The sequence below is a fragment of the Helianthus annuus genome, chromosome 15, assembly GCF_002127325.2.
Source record: "Helianthus annuus cultivar XRQ/B chromosome 15, HanXRQr2.0-SUNRISE, whole genome shotgun sequence".
NCBI classification, from domain to species: domain Eukaryota; kingdom Viridiplantae; phylum Streptophyta; class Magnoliopsida; order Asterales; family Asteraceae; genus Helianthus; species Helianthus annuus.
This window is the reverse complement of record NC_035447.2, coordinates 33,087,661-33,105,797: the sequence shown is the minus strand read 5'-3', so window position 1 is coordinate 33,105,797 and position 18,137 is coordinate 33,087,661. Positions and strand designations below refer to the sequence as shown.

General features: G+C 36.2%; 1 protein-coding gene across 2 annotated transcripts; it reads right to left on the bottom strand.

Moving 5' to 3' along the window:
* Positions 1 to 628: 628 nt before the first annotated feature.
* Positions 629 to 7,466, bottom strand: LOC110911308 (uncharacterized protein At2g33490). Of its 2 annotated transcripts, XM_022155913.2 has the most exons (12): positions 7,381 to 7,466; positions 7,050 to 7,154; positions 6,046 to 6,118; positions 4,946 to 5,020; positions 4,776 to 4,837; positions 4,184 to 4,252; positions 4,045 to 4,073; positions 3,596 to 3,803; positions 3,236 to 3,469; positions 2,655 to 2,708; positions 1,638 to 2,515; positions 629 to 993 (listed from the first exon to the last, which is right to left on the bottom strand). In XM_022155913.2, the coding sequence occupies exons 2-11, from the start codon at positions 7,152 to 7,154 to the stop codon at positions 1,727 to 1,729; spliced, it is 1,698 nt and encodes a 565-aa protein (XP_022011605.1). In that variant the 5' UTR covers positions 7,381 to 7,466; the 3' UTR covers positions 629 to 993; positions 1,638 to 1,726. The 2 variants fall into 2 exon arrangements, with proteins under 2 accessions (XP_022011605.1, XP_022011604.1); XM_022155912.2 differs by lacking the exon at positions 7,381 to 7,466 and having other exon boundaries at positions 7,050 to 7,304.
* Between the last annotated feature and the right edge of the window lie 10,671 nt (positions 7,467 to 18,137).

Below are 18,137 nucleotides of genomic sequence, written 5' to 3'. Positions count from 1 at the left end.
TACATTTAACACAATCAAAGGTAACTCATTCAATAACATAATGACACCATGCGACACATTTAACATGAAAAAATATAAGCAAATTATACAAAAAACACGACACATTTAACACAGCTATTTACACAGTTCACTAATCACGACCAAAAAATGATATGACAATTAACACGCATAGATAGAAGTTACTGAAATTATGAATCCTTAATTATGATATATAATAAACTATAAAACTATCTCATTATGATAAGCGGGTCATAAACGTGTTGTGTCGACCTAGTAACCTATTTAGCAGGATAGTTAAACATGTTATGCGTGTCATAGATGGGTTAAGCGAGTTGAGCCCGTTTAGACACGGTTTTAATCATGTCAACTCATTTACCCCAAACATGAAACCGTTCGTGAATCATGTCGTGTTAATGGGCCATGTCATAAATCAGCAGACCTACTTTTCTTAACATATATAATCAACAATCAGAAAATACACATCTCATATGCCTTCTTTCATTTTGTTTATCAAAATAGAGCAAATAAAGATGAGTTATGTAATATGTGTTCTTGATCAAACACTGCACTGGACTGCATGTGTGCATCATATACCCATTTAAACTGTTCATCAGTATGGCTCAAGACAGAAACAGAAATGAATAGTATTTCTCCTCAGTTCTAGCAAAACATGAAGATGCAAATAAAAAATACAACTTTTAGCTCAAACCAGACACAATAAGGCAAAACCCCGTTGACTTTTAACCTGATGTTGACTTCATAAACCCTACTTTGAGGTCACATATACTCTGATAAAAAGTTTATACAAACTACATCGTTTTGAGATTGCTCTATACCTAACCTAAGGTTGTATTCAACTATTCATGTCAGTCCCATAAAAAAGGTATCAAACATATAACATTTCAAAAGCCTTCATTGCCATGTGGGCACCGGATTCTCGCATCGTTTTGTAAATGCACACGCTTACCTAACTCTCTTCAAATCAGTTTCAACCTGCACCAAACCCGAGCATCTCAATTCAATAAATTATATTTATGTTTAAAGCATGCAACGTCAAGCAGACTTGCATAATATGTAGGGCTGCAAATGAACCGAACTTTCAGTGAACAGTTTGTGAACCGTTCGGCGGGAATTTCATTTGTGTTCGTTCGAACAAGAAATTCCGTTTGTTTAGTTAAACGAACGAACATGAACAGAGGACACGTTCGTTCATTTATGTTCGTGAACGTTCGGTAACGTGTTCGTTTATGTTCGTTCGTGTTCATTAGTTTTTATATTTTCATCACATCAAAATTCCGACAAATAAAATATTTAATAAGTATCAATGTATAATATATTCTATTCATGCACGCTTGTTTGTTTTCATTTGTTTTCATTTTTGTTCATGAACATTAGTTTGTGTTCATTTATGTTCATGAACGATAGTTTGCGTTCGTTACCTAAAATTAACAAACGAGCATGAACACGTTCATTTACTTAACAAATGAACACGCACATGACATCTCGTTCGGTAAGTGTTCATGAACAGTTCGTGAACATATATATTTCCTTAACAAACGAACACTAACAAGGTCTTGTTCGCGTTCGTTCGGTTCGTTTGCAGCCCTAATAATATGTCATATAGGGAAGTGAAGTACCTTTGACGGGGCGTACATAAAAGCCTACTTCTGAAACAGTTGATCGCGGTTGGAAATCTAAAAGAATTATAACTGTAAGTGCTTGTTCTTCAGGTCCCACTTTTACTTGAGTTGAATTTCACAACAGAAGGTGGAAGCGGAAGAGGTGAAGCACATGTTGATGATGTTAACATAGCCCGTTTATTAGGCGGAGAAATATCTTGATTTTTCGAAAGTAACGGTGCTGAATGTCGACTCAAACCACCCGAAATAGCAATGGGTTTAGAAAAGGCTAAACTACTAGGAGGCGGTCTAGGAAGCTCGTGAAGCTCACTTATTTTAGGAGAAGATAAAGAGGGAGGTGAAGTATTATTCGACAAATTGGGCTGAGAAACGGGGGCCCGAGAAGGCGGGTGAGGAAGCTCAGTAGAAGTAATGGGCCCAGTAATGGGCCCGCTGCTATTAGATGCAATTTTGAAAGAAAATTGCTTGCTTGGTGGTAACGGGCCAGAGTAAGATTGTTGTTTGTCTACTTTACTACCATCGGTTCGGTAATAACTATCCCGTTGTGAGAATGAAAATCTTCCGGTAGACGTGGCGGGAGAGGGTAACTGGATGGATGGAGTAATATTGTTAATGGTTTTTATTGTTGACTGGGCTTTTGAGGTCAAAGCAGCCGATGATGTGCTATGAGAAAGAGATGTAGCAGGTTTTAAAATTGGATTTCGGGTATCCACGACGGGTGGAGGTAGTACATACGAGTATGATTTTGGTGCGGGTTGCGTTTCTTTAAGCTTTTCAGATGCCTTAGTTTTTTCTGGGTATAGTGGGGCGGAATAGCTGCTAACTCTAGTTTGTCTACCGAAAAGTTGCTCCCCTTTATGTCTATTCTGATTTATCTGCAAAAAGAACCAAAGGATCGGGTCAATCCAACCGACCCGTACCAAAAATGACCCGTTTTGACACATCATCCGACAAGCAGTTTGAAGAACTAAATGCTTCAAGGAGAACAAGACTGATAGTTGATGATCGTATTACCTCTGAATCTTCTAAAATTGAAGCTTGAGAATATGGGAAATCTACCGGGTCCAGCTTAAAAACAAAATATAATAAATGTAAAATTACTGGTTTACCCTTCCAAAGGTTGTAAATGAGTTGGATATTTTACAAGCAAAGAACTAACGATTATACAAAATATATTTTTGAGTTAACCGTCATTTTCGTCCTTGTGGTTTATCCAATTATGCCAACCAAATTTCAAATTTGTACCATTTCCACCCCCTGACATTCTTGAAATATGCCAGCTCCGTCCAAAAACTTAACGTCTGTTAAAAGCTACCATTCAATGAAGGGTAAAAACGTCAATTTTCTTTATTTTCATAAACCCTATTAATAGGGTTTAAAAAAGGGAGAATAAAAAAGGATAATGACGGTTTTACCCTTCATTAAACAGTAGGTTTTAACAGACGTTAGTTTTTTGGACAAGGCATGTTTTAAGAATGTCAGGGACGGAAATGGTACAAATTTGATATTTGGCTTGGACTGGCATAATTGGACAAACCACAAGGACGAAAATGGCAGTTAACTCTATATTTATTCTTCTAAATGTATTAAGTTACCTCCATTGGATTTGGCGAGGTGTCATCATCATCGAGTCCTTGTTTCTTTTGTTTATAATCAAAACTTAAATCTCCATCATTAACAATTTCATGGCCACTCATAGGTTCACCTTCCTGGGACCCACGATCAAACAATCCCCTGAGTTGGCAATCGATGTGATGCTTTTCGGCAACATTTCTTATTAAAGGTTCAACTGCTTCAACAGCTTTAAGTCCCTTGCGAAAGAAATTCAACTGTTCCAAGGAGTAGAAAGGGAAACCTAATCAATTTTTTTTCTCAACACGTGGAGTAGAGGCGCACATAAAGCCCAGCTCGGTCACATTAAACGTGTATTCAAGACAAAAAAAAAAAGATGTAACCTGTGCGGCATGATGGCGAGCAGCTTGTGTCAAAAGACTGTGCCATTGTCCATCCTTGAGCGATTTCACCCGAAATACACATAGTCTAGCCATTTCATCATATTCATCTTGAGCTTCTTGCAGTTTTTGTGCAATTGAACTTTCGAATTTACCGTTCTTCAGTTTTCTCTTCTCTCTATGTTGAGCCATCATGTGATCGTACACTTCTCTGCATATTCATATTCATATTCAATCAATAAACCTTTTTACTTCAATGACCAAGTATAGAATAAAATTAATGGTAAATTGCATTTTACGTCCTTTAAGTTTCAGCAGAATTTCAAGCGCTGTCCTTTAACTAACGAAATTACAACAAATGTCCTTTATGGTCTAATTTGTTTACAGTAGATGTCCTTTATGTTTTAATTTCTTTACAACAGTTGCCCTTTATGTTTTAAAACGCAACTTACCTTTTCTCTTGACATTGAAGTTTCATCTCCTGCACCAGCAGCAAAGGAAACATGATAAGTGTTCATAATAGATACGACACTATGCAAATATACATATAGATTATACAGTTACGCAGTATTTGTAAACAGAAAGACGGACCTCCACTTTTAGTAGCTCACTGAGGAGAGACTCTGCTGGGTTGGTGATTGTCACAATTACGTAAGAACGCTGGCAATTAGAGGGAAACGAGAAAAGGTTTATAATACATGAACTTATGCAGCTACATTAGGAGTTAGGACAATAAAATAAGAGTAAAATGCCATTTTCGTCCCTGAGGTTTGGCCAGTTTTGCGACTTTTGTCTGAACGTTTGTTTTTCTGCATCTGGATCCGAAAGATTTTAAACCTTGTCATTTTCATCCGGCTCGTTAACTCCATCCATTTTTCTCGGTTAAGTCATGGGTATTTCCGTCTTTTTTGCCAACTTAAAGGGCAATTCGGTCTTTTTCACTTTATGTGAAAAGACTGATTACCCCCGAAAAAGACCGCATTGCCCTTTAAATTAACAAAAAAGAAGGAAATACCCCTGACTTAACTGAGAAAAAATGGATGGAGTTAATGAGCCGGATGAAAATGGCAAGATTTCAAACCTTTTGGATCCAGACACGGAAAAACAATTTGGACGAAAGTCGCAAAACTGGCCAAACCTCAGGGTCGAAAATGGCATTTTACTCATAAAATAAAACACTTACATAAGTATCAGCAATTTTCTGAAGTTCCAATTGCAAATTCCCCAAAGTTGTTAACACGTTTCCTGCATGGAATGAAAATATAAAGAGCGTGATGCTGAAATAATGTGCATGTGAGTTACAGTCTGCATAGGCAAGAAACAGAGATAATATAAATAAACAATTCTTATTACCCTTTTCAGAATCACAGACCGCAGCAGTTTTCCCCAGCAAACAGTTCCCCATTTCGTTTAGCGACTCCGAAAATTCTGCGAAACAAGTTATTTATAGTTATATATTTATATATTTCTAATTTTCTGTATTTGAAAGAGAAATAAGTTACTGCTAGCTATTTATGTGAGACCAAACTTCATAAAAACATGATGTACGCAATACGTATCACAAGCTGCGATTTACCTAGTCCCCTCACTGGTTAGCAGGGTATTTGTGGGGCCCTGTGAGTTTCCCCTAGCGGATTCTCATGGTTACCATATAAAAAAAACCTTGAGAGAATGGCAGTAAAGATTTTGTATATTCAAGTGTAAGCCTTAGTTTCCTCTTAGGCCGCCACGGTTAAACTTTCCTCTTTCACGTTTTACAATTCTTACTAGGGGCAGTAACGTCCATTCTCAGCTTAGGGTTGACAGTTGACTTTCTTGTGATGTCACTTAGGCTATAGGGTGTGGTCATGACCCTTATGACCACACCATGACCCTCAACATCAGCGCCATGTCACCCACCTCTAATCCATCATCCAAAACCACTACCCTAAGGGTGTGGTCATGACCCAAACCACTATCCCCTTATTTATTTTAATTTATTTTTTTCTAAGAAAAAGGAAAAATATTGGAAAATGGAAAAGAGGACCATGGTTGCCATGGTTTAATCCATCCGAACCATGGTGGATCAGACAAGGGGTGGTGTAGCCTTCCATTCATGTTCCTACGTGGCGAATCATGTCCCAACCATGACCCCTACACCCTTCAGCCTTATAAGGAATTTTAGATCCTGAACGCACTTTCTTGCAACTCGGTATGATCTCATTAACACAAGCAAATCCAAGTATCAATCACAATAAAATCTTAACATCATACCTTCTAGTTTTACAACATACTGTTACCAAAAGCGTTCCGAATGACATTCAAATCAAATATCTCACATTGTACAAGGATGATTTCAGGTAGCAGTTAATAATCCCTGATTCCCTGATGATCTTCTATTTCACTTCATTAACCCTAATTTTGATGCAGAAAGTATGGCATTTTCCCACTAATTCATTTATTCAAACGCTTACCATATATACTATTTGCGGTTGCAGCAGCTGCAGCTAATAAGCAATCATAGCAGTTTCTCATATCTTGCATATCCTGAAAAAAAAAAAAAAAGAAGAACTACAATCAGTTTCTAGCAGCATTGCCTGTGGTCATCGATGGCAACTTAATAATTGACTTGCAACATGCAATCTCAAACCAGTTGACCTTGAATTATCCAAATTTCTTACTTTCAGAATATAATCATATACACGAGGTACCGTATTACCGTAACACAATGCAAACCACATTGCACAATTATATTTCAAAATCAAAGAAAAAAAATCAACACACCGCATACTCAATCAATCTCAAACCCTAACACACTCGATTTACCAAAAAAAAAAAACGATTCAGAATCAAAATCAACACATAGAACATTACATCTAACACAAACCCTACCTTCGAAACCCGAGCAAGCTCAAACAAATGTGCATAATCATGTACATGAGGTACCATAACACAGCGCAAACACGTTGCACAATTATATTTCAAATTCAAAGAGAAAATCAACACGCTGCATAGTCAATCATCTCAAACCCTAACACGCTCAATATACACAAAAATCAGCAAATACACAGCCAAAATCAACACATATCACATTACATCCAACAGAAATCCTACCTTCAAAGCCAGAGCAAACTCACTCATCTAAACATGCACATTATATTTCAAAATCAAAGAAAAAAATCAACATAATACATAATCAATCTCAAACCCTAACACACTCAATTTACACAAAAACTTCAAACTCTTAACCAAAATCAGCACATACAACATCACCCCTAACACAAACCCTACCTTCAAAGCCAAAAGAAGCTCATCTAAATATATACATAAGTTACCATAACACAGTGCAAACCACATTGAACAATCACATAACTAAATCACAAAATGAAAGAAAGAAATAAATCAACATACTACATACTCAAACCCTAATTCACAGAAAAACAACCTAAATAAACATTACATACAACAGAAACCCTACCTTGGAAGCCAGAGCAAGGTCATCTAAAGTCGCAGAAGCCTGATGATCTCTCACATCGCTCTTCTGCATCGACAATTTGCGCCCAATCTTCCCGATCGATAACATCTTTGTATAGATATAATCAAACACGATACAATATATCAGCAGCAACAACAAGTTAGCCGGAAACAAATTAGATATTTATGCAAATAAATTTTATCAGCGAATGGTGGTTGTTTGTTTATTTGAACAACATTCGAGTGAGAAAGAAGCAAAGTTTAATGATGGTGATAAAAGTCGTTATTATTATTAATAAATTAAATTAAATTAAATTTGTGAGTTGAAGTTTGACCAGTTTTTTTCAACTTGGTGAGTTGATTCTCAAATCTCCGATGAATCAGTGATCCAGATACATTTGATTTTGACTAATATAATATAATAATATGCTGATGAAAATGACAAACGGTGAGAGTTATGTTCCATGTGCATTCATGGCTTTTGGTTGTATTTGATTTGGTTTCCACTAATGGCTGCCATTAACCAAGTCAATAATCAAATTGATCTTTAACTAAAAAGATATTTAATTATCTTATATTATTCTTTTACAAATAAACCAACTTTATTTATCGTCATGGCAAAACATAGGGCGAAAGGAAACTGTCTTCTTTTTAATTTAAACGGGATCCTTCTATTTGGCGATATTAAACGAAATATAGGGATAAACGTTCAAGTGCCAGTGTTACTTCCGGATAATATGAATGTCTCAATAACCTGATCACCCAGTGATAGGACCTATAGTCGAGTTTCATTACATAAACCATTATTTTGATTAATATTTCTTGAAAACGTCACTGGAACACTGACCTTTGGTAATTATTAATGGTTTGGCAAGCCTAAAAATATAACTCTATTTAGGAGATTCAATGAGTGTAGAATTGCATCAAAATTATTATGAAGATATTCTATCCTTAAACTCGTTTATTACACGGGTCTAATAACATTAAAAGTGTTTTCAAAACATGGAAGTAAACCGGTTTTCAAATATCGGATTAACTTATTCTTTACCATTTTTATTTTTATAATATAAAATAATATTTTATTTAATAGATGTTTTAAACATTTAGTAAAAAAATCCTTTTAAAGAATAAGAATGTGTTATCACATTGACATCATTTGAAATTGTTTATTATAAGTAGAATTATTACTAATAACTAACTATATATTTTAGATTAGTCAAACGTAAATAATCATTATCTAAGTAAACAATAAAATATTTATTAGTATTAAGTTGTTAAGTTTTTTTTTGGTATTAATTAATTAATAATAATAGTGAATTGAAGGAAATAATGTAATGTGGCATTAAGTAGGCTTTTGTTTTAGTATAAGAATGCCATGTGGCATTAAATATACTTTTTTATTAGTATTAGATTTAAATCATAATACAAGTTTCCTTTAGCATGTCTTGATAAGCTATTCGCAAACACACAAATCGATATTCGAGTACGTAAGTGTTAAGAATAATGTGACTGAGAATCAGAGATTGTTGGTCAAGTGTTGATACTAGGGTCGGGTGTTTTGGAGTAAATATTGGAATGAAGCTTAGACAATCAAGTTAGTGCTAGTTACACATGAACTTTTAAGTTTTAAGGATACACACCAAGAATAAGTATGCAGCAATCACATGCCAAACACGATTTGTTTATGTCTAACGCAAGATATATTGTGAATGGCACATTATAAGGATGGCATGATGGCAAAAATTTTCTTTGGAAACAAATTTATATAACCTTAAAATGAAATGTGGGTGTATTTTACTATTATAGTCCTTTCTTTTTTCCTACTTTTACACAAGGTCAATTCAATTGAGAAGGAATTCGGTTGTTGAATGGTAAGGAGCCCAAGCCCCAAGGCATGCAAAAAAATATGTGAGATTAAATATATAAATGTAATATTTAATCTTGTAGCCTATATAATCATTTATATTATATTAGATCAAAATATATTAATAACCTATTAATAATTAGTTGGTAATTGTTGATGGACCATATTACCCTTATTAACTAATTGGGTTTCCTCTTCTTTGAGCTGGAGGTGGTGAAGTTAGCAACATCAGTAGTGCGATCCATCTTCATACGCTCTTCCTCCTGCACGCACATAGCGATCATCTCACTCATCGTCCATTTGTCCTTCTGAGTGTTGTAATTGATCTTGAATGCTTCATAGGACGAAGGAAGCGAAGTGATGATGAAGTGAACAAGAAAACCATCACTGATTTCCATCTCAAGGCCCTTCAGCTTATTGGCCATGTCATGCATCATCATGATGTGTTCGCGAATGCCGCTCCTCCCATCATATTTAGTTGTCACCAGCTTGAGGATAAGAGTGCTTGCGTGTGCCTTTGATGTTCCCTTGAATTGATTCTCCACAGAAGCCAAATAGGTTTTAGCATCTTCAGAATCAGGAATGGCCCCTCTGATTGAGTTATGAATGGACTGCTTCATGAACATGAGAGACATGCGGTTACACCTAGTCCATTTATCATGGACTATCTGCTCAGCAGCAGTACTTGTAGCGGTAAGGTCCGCTGGCTTATTCTCTCTTAAAGCATAATCAAAGTCTAGCAATCCTAGAGTAAGCATGAGGGCATCCTTCCATTCAGCAAAGTTATCACCAGTCAAAGGTGGAATCCCGCAATTGGGTGCTGATAGTGGAAATAAGATGAGCAAGTTATGATACAAAAAAAAGAAGTCCTAATGTGATCTAATGGGCTTGTTATACTAAGGCAGGCATAAATAATGACCATTTTAATTATGAAGCTGTGATAATGTCTATTACTAACATCAAAATAATAGACTTAGTAAAAATTCTACTTAAACGAAGACAAATCAGCTTTGGCCAGAAGTGTAATCATTTAAGTATGTGTGCAAAGTAATCGTGACAAATCAGCTTTGGCCAGAAATGAGACAATCACTTTAGTTATGCACTTGTCAAGCATGCTAAACATAAATGAATTAAATCAGCTTTGGCCAGAATTAAGACATTTCAGGTTTGTAATGCATACTCAACATAGCTTTCATAATACTTGAACAATAAATAGATGTACTAAATCAGCTTTGGCCAGAATTAATACATCAGAAGCTTATTCAAGTAAAGCTATTTTGGTTTTGCAAAAATTATCTGATTCTGATAAATTAATTAAGTGTTAACAAAACCAAGTATTTTAGTTCACATTTAAACAGCCTAAGTTTTGAGATCTCGAGTGAGGTCTCGAGTCATGGTCTCGAGTCATGGTTTCGACTGAGTTTTGAGATCTCGAGTTATGAGGTCTCCAGTCGCAACCTTAGTCTCGAGTTGTAGCCTTATTATCTCGAGTAGCAACCTTGGTCTCGAGTAGCAACCTTGGTCTCGAGTAGCAACCTTAGTCTCGAGTTATGACCTTATGCTTTCGAGTAGCAACCTTGGTCTCGAGTAGCAACCTTATGGTCTCGAGTAGCAACCTTATGGTCTCAAGTAGCAACCTTATGGTCTCGAGTAGCAACCTTATGGTCTCGAGTAGCAACCTCATGGTCTCGAGTAGCAACCTTATGGTCTCGAGTAGCAACCTCATGGTCTCGAGTTGCAACCTCATTAACAGCTGTTTTGTGATGATAACTGAAAACTCGAAATTTTAGGGATTGTGGGATAATGTTTCCTGTTTTAATGCTGATCTAAACTTATCAAAAGATTTTGAAAATAATAACTGATTATCTTTTAACAGTTTCCGAAATTTTTAGTAGATAAAATTCAGATCAAAAAACAGTAAAACACCCACTAATCCGGATTATATTCCAAAACTTAATGAATTTTTCGAGTTTTCTTAGAACATTATGATGAACCCTAAAAAATATAAACATAATTCTGGGTTCCGAAATCTAGATTTTAAGATTTCAGTTAACAGATTTCGGATACTAAGTTACCCATTACGATTTCGAGTCAATTTTGTCAATCATACTTTTCCGAAACAGTGATTTCGGCTCATTAGAACTCGAAATCAGCCGTGATTTTAATGACTTCAAAAACTTCCGTTTTCTAGATTTTTGATCCCAGAATAATGGATACGAAAACAGAACTGGTTTATCAACATATGCTCTGATACCACATGTTGGATCAGTTCTGTTTAAATGTAATGGAAAACATGAATAATACCTGTTACAGCAGACAGGCCAGCAGAGAATCCAGTCAGAGATGCAGCCATTGAGTTCGACATGATTGTCAGGATGATCTGGTTCCTCCTTAGGGTGTAAGTTAATGATGGTGATGAAACCGAAAGTAGGGAGGTTTCGGTTATGGGGAGAGAGAGACGAATTTGATGTTATTGAGGGTTTGTGATTGTGTAATGTGTGTAACCCTTTAACTCTCTAATAAGCCCCTTATTTATACACCCAAGAGGAAACCCAATTAGTTAATAAGGGTAATATGGATTCCTTACAAGGATGCTTCTAAGGTTCAAAAGCCAAATCCAAATCCTAATACAAGTGCACCTTCCAGCTCTAAGAACTCCTTAGGCAAACCCTATTGCAAGTTCTGTAAAAAGACAGGACATAAGCAAAAGGAATGCCCTGACTTCAAGGAGTGGCTGGCTAAGAAAGGTAACAATTTTTTCATGATACTTGAGTCCTTTAATTTAAGTGTTCCTGCTAATTCTTGGTGGTTTGATTCTGGTTCTATGGTTCATGTTACCAATTCACTTCAGGGATTCCTTACAATCCGGAAGCTGGGAAGAAACCAAAGAACACTTAAAGTTGGGGATGATCGGGAATTAGAAGTGAAGGCCATAGGAACATTACAATTATTTTTTAAAACTGGTTTATGTATTAAACTTTATGATACCTTATATGTTCCTGAGGTAACTCGGAACCTTGTATCAGGACCAAAGTTAGACATGGACGGTTTTGTCGTTTCTTATGGTCATCGCAAACTCTCTATTCTCTATGATTCCGTTGTTTATGGTACTGGCATTCTGGATGGTGGTCTCTATAGATTAGAACTAGATGATAATTTTTCCAAATCTTTGTTGTCATATAATATAAATGAATCACTCACAAAGATGGAAAAGAAACAAATTTGAGACTTAGAGACTTCATCTATGTTGTGGCATCAACGTTTAGGCCACATCTCAAGAGAACGATTAAATTGTCTCGTAAAGGATGAAGTCTTACCTCCTCTCGATTTCACTGATTTTGGAACATGTGTCAAATGTCTTAAAGGCAAAATGACATCAGCGAATAAGAAAGGTGCCACTAGGAGCTCTAATTTATTAGAACTCATTCACACTGACATTAGTGGTCCCTATCAAATCGCTGGCATCACAGGACATACTTCATTTATCACTTTCATTGATGATTATTCTCGTTACATGTACTTGTATCTTATAAAGGAAAAGTCTGAATCTCTAACAACTTTTAAAGATTATAAAGCTGAAGTTGAAAAGCAATTAGATCGTCAAATTAAAGTTGTGAGATCAGACAGAGGCGGTGAATATTATGGAAGACATACTGATGTGGGTCAAGCTCCTGGTCCATTTTATGAGTTTTGTAAGGGCCAGGGGATTGTGAACCAATACACCATGCCCGGTACACCTCAGCAGAATGGTGTCGCTGAACGAAGAAATCGTACCCTTATGAACATGGTGCGCAGTATGTTAGCCAACACTAATTTACTATTATTCCTCTGGACTGAAGCGTTAAAAGCAGCTGTTCATATACTCAATAGAGTTCCTTCTAAGTCTGTCCCTAAAACTCCTTATGAACTTTGGACAGGAAGGAAACCGAGTCTTAAATATATGAAAGTATGGGGCTGCATTGCTGAAGCAAAATTATATAATCCTTTCCTAAGGAAACTTGACCCTAAAACAGTTACCTGCTTCTTTATCGGGTATCTTGATCATTCAAAGGGTTATCGTTTCTATTGTCCTTCCCATTCACCCGTATTGTTGAAACCAAGCGTGCTGCGTTCCTGGAGGATTTCAAGGTCAGTGGGAGCAGTACCAACCCTTACGAAGAATTGCAAGAAGTACAAGACGCGGGGGGGAGAGACTCGTCGCTTACCATTACTCCGTTTACTCCTCTTGTACCCCATGCAACTGCACCTGAAGCCACTGCACAAACTCCATCTCCACAACCAGAACCCATCATATGTGACAACCCTCACTAAACCAGGTATCCGTACGATTTAATTAACTATTGATTGTTGCTTAATTACTGTGCTTAACTGAGATTACTGATGAACTGCTACTTGACTGTTGATACTTGTACATGTCTGCATCATACTTTGATTTTCGTCACTACATTATTTACTTACTGAACTCTAGTGACAAACATGATGCACAAAAGCACAGTAGCATTTGAACGGATAACCTATTGAACATGCTGATAAAGCCAGCATCAGGCAGACACTGCCTCTAAAGGCCTGAATGAGCCAGAAATATTTTTACTACACCCAGAGTGTGTGTAGGGATACAAGGGTTGTAGAACTGCATCTCTAGGAATAAGATAAAATGATTGGATGTGCCTAAAACGTACTCTAAGCACAGGACACAGCACTTTTATTAACATACCAGCTTCTAGCTAACTAATAAAGTGCCAAAACATGAGGAAATATTCCTGACACTTTTGGAAATAAATTGTGTCACTAAAAATATCATTTACGACGCTTAAAAGATTACTTAAGCACTTTAACGGATTACTATCCAACCGAACAACCGGACTATACCCGGAACATAAGAATATTGCCAAAAATATTGTTAGTCTTTTTCTGAGCCAGTTAGGGTCCCTGATTACCCTAACACCCGCGATATAACGCATCACACCACTAACCGAGTTAACCCCTATCTAACTTGGTTTAGTATAACTAATCTCTAACTATAAGGTTGAAATCGAACCAAGTGACCCCCCCCCCCTTTGGGCCGGTTTGGTCCTCATGTAACTAGCTAGTACCACTTTTGATTATTATAATGGTTTATGCTTAATATCTAGATGACACATTGACCATTGGATTTGGAATTTGTTTATGTCTATAAATACATGAGCTTACACAAGAGATTATCACTTCACTAAACCAACACCAAAAACTCTCTCTTGCTCTCCCCACTCTCGGCCGAACCCTCATCCATCCACCCACCCATTGTCGAGCTTTGATCCATCCATTCCTACATCATACAAGCCTTACGGGTCACGTATTAGGAGCTTTGGAGCAAACGGAAGCGGAAGGACCTCGTTACTTTGCTTTTATCCACCACCTTTTCGCCTAGATTCTTCCCTAGCCCCGAGCTAGAGGTATAATGTTTAAAACTCACTCTCGAACATATTTAAGGTGGTTAATATGATGTATAACGGTTAAAATGCGGAAACCCATCTTTTGAATCTTTAAAGTTTACTAAAACTTGAATTTTGTTGGATAAAAGATCATAACTTGTGTAAAAGTTGTAGTGTTTGAATATGGTGATTATTTAGGCCCGATCTACGATGTGGTGGCTCGGATCATCGTTTAACCCGACTTTGTTAAGATCATAGATCTTGACATAAGCTTGTTTCTATCGGTACGAGGGTTAAAAGGTGAAACTCTACCACACGACAGACATGAACTTGTGTAAAAGTAATTTTACTAGTAAAATGGTGTTTAAAACTAGCGGATCTACGTATCTGCAAGTGGTATTTTCGTAGAACCAAGTATTGAGAAAATCATGTTTTATAAAAGTCGGATGACACCTTAACGAATATGATTTTTACAAACTACAAGTGTATAAACACTTGTGAAACGAAAGATCCGACAAAGTAACAATTTTTATAAAAGTTGTCGGGAAGTTGTAAAGAATGATTTATTCTAAAAACGGGGTTTTTACAAGATTAAACTATCTTATGCAAAGATCCACCAAATATAAGGAGATCTACACTATAGTTTTCGGAAAAAAAACTACAAGTTCATGTAATAATGCGATTTACATACTAGTCGGCAAGTTTGGTGTGTTGAAACTAGTTTGATGTGTCGGAAATTGTTTGATTGAATCAAGAAGTTTTTGAAGTGATTTTGTAAAAGAAAATGATACGCTTGAAAGCGTGGCCACCTCCAGTTACAGGGGAAACTCTGGCGAAATTTTTCTAAAACCTAACACTTAGAATTATTTACAAGTGTTAGAATTATTTTTGATATGTTGTCAAAATATATTTCGCCATGACTTTATTTATTAAATAATCGGAGGTGGGATTTTCACAAAACTAAACGTGATAAATATATATTTAGTAAATATATTTTTCACTTCACTGTTTATGATTATTTTGTGAAAATATATAAATATTATTTTTAGAGTAAAAATAATATTTACAAACGTTGACGAACCCAAAATAATACAAACGCTTACACGACAAACATATAAGTTACACCGGTAATTACTATTACCACACGATTACTAAAACGTAACTTACGCATTATACGAAAATATTCATGAACGCGTATTTTGTCAACGTATTATTTTTGGAAGTATTATGTGAAGTGAAAATATAATATTTTTGAGAAAAATATTTATATTTTGGAATTAGAAGAAAAAAAATATATTAAGTGAGACTTAATATTATAAATTGAACGCACATGTATTAAATCCCCCATCCTTGGGAAGGAGATTAACTACCAAGTATATACAAGGAACGGTTGTCTAACTGTTTCCCGAAACTTAAACTATAAAGCTAAGGCACGGCCATCCGTCTAATAGAATTAGCACATGTAGGTCGTTGCACAGCTGCCTGACATTCGGAGTACTTGGTATAGCGACGCACTGACTGTGAGTTCATGTCCCCCTTTTCTCTTAACTGTTTTCAGTTTTCTAAACTGCGGGGGTGAAATACATGTTACAATGGTTATGATTACTTTATACATGGTATGGTTAGCGTAAGGAGGGTTACTTTTAGATCATGTGAATGGGTAGGCGGAAACTTGAGGTCATTAATCCTCAGGGTAGGACCGAGGGGCAGGAGCGGTAGATCTATTTGGGTGTAGCGAGCCCAGTCCCAGGTCCAGCATAACGGACCTTGGGATGACTTTGTTCCCGACGCATAAATTTGCTAGGTTTGAGCCTTCCTACTTGCATTTCACACATATCAATGGCCTTGCAAACCATTGGTGATCTCTTTTTCCTTATTTGCTACATACCAGGGTTTTTGATAAATACAAAGGTTTATTTACTCACTTTCGCATGAACTCGCTCAACATTATTGTTGATTTTTCAACTTACATGTATTTCAGGGAATTAAAGATCTGGCACGGTATGGCATGTTTTCCGCTGCATTAGTCACCGAGGTCATCCAGGGTTTGGGGAATGTGACTCTTTCCTGGACAAGTCACAGTCCTCGAATCATGTTATGTTATGTTACGTTTAGGGTTGTAATGTTTGTGGGACAAGTTTATGGTTGATAGGGTGTTAACCCGTTAAGACAATGTTTTGATATTTTTATTTTAATGGATGATCTTGCATATTTTTAATTCATATAGCTTTATTATGATTAAGCTATGGTATTAAGAAGTCACACCAAATTAACCACGCTTCCGCAAAGCCAGGGTGTGACAGCTTGGTATCAGAGCTCTGATCATAGCGAACTAGGATTCCTTCTTGAGTTTAGACTATGATCACTAGGGCTCTCACGAAAACATTTTTACTGCATACCACTTAACTCCAGATCCAAAACCTTTTTATAAACAAATGTTGAGCGCATTTTATTTATTATTTTTAGGCTCAGTCTGGGACTAAATAAATAATACAAAGTGAAAAAAATTAGAATTGATGAAGTAAAAAAAGAAGAAATAATTATTTGATATATATTTTGTTGGATCAGTTCTGTTTAAATGTAATGGAAAACATGAATAATACCTGTTACAGCAGACAGGCCAGCAGAGAATCCAGTCAGAGATGCAGCCATTGAGTTCGACATGATTGTCAGGATGATCTGGTTCCTCCTTAGGGTGTAAGTTAATGATGGTGATGAAACCGAAAGTAGGGAGGTTTCGGTTATGGGGAGAGAGAGACGAATTTGATGTTATTGAGGGTTTGTGATTGTGTAATGTGTGTAACCCTTTAACTCTTTAATAAGCCCTTTATTTATACACCCAAGAGGAAACCTAATTAGTTAATAAGGGTAATATGGTCCATCAACAATTACCAACTAATTATTAATAGGTTATTAATATATTTTGATCTAATATAATATAAATGATTATATAGGCTACAAGATTAAATATTACATTTATATATTTAATCTCACATTCTCCCACTTAGCCAAGTAATCATTTATCATGAGTATTAGGTAAGCCTGGCCAGGAGTTAACACTCATTTTAGCTTTAAACCAAGAACTATAGCAGAGAAATACAGCCGTTGAATCATCATTCGACTCAGGACCCCCATTAGTCATACTATAGCCTCAATTTAAAACCTAATAGTTACGATCAAAATATGTATAAGCCCTTTAGCGTCTGATTTGTATTTATATTTATCTATATGTCATTACACCGGCAGAACATATGTTAGAGACATACAAAATCAAACTGAGGAAATTTTATTAATTAAAACATAAGCTAGTACAATATGCCATTAAATAAGGTCTTTAGTAAGTCCCATATTCGATACATGTTCTTCGAAAACTTTAGGTGGGAGACCTTTAGTCATCGGATCCGCCAGCATATCTTTAGTACTAATATACTCAATACAAAGATTATTTTCCTCAACTCGTTCACGTACGAACAAATATTTTGTATCGAGATATAAACCAGCTCCAGTCGAACTGTTACTGTTCGAGAAATTAACGGCAGCTGAGTTATCACAGTAAAGCTTCAATGGTCTAGAAATGGAATTAACGATTTTGAGTCCAGTGATCAGATTTCTAAGCAACATTCCATGACAGGTTGCGTTGTAAACAGCAATGTATTCTGCCATCATTGTGGAAGTTGTAGTTAACTGTTGTTTATGACTCTTCCATGAGATAGGTCCGCCTGCTAACATAAAGATGTAGCCCGAAGTGGATTTCTTGTCATCTTTGCATTTGGCAAAGTCAGACTTAGAATAACCTACCACTTCTAAGTGATCACTT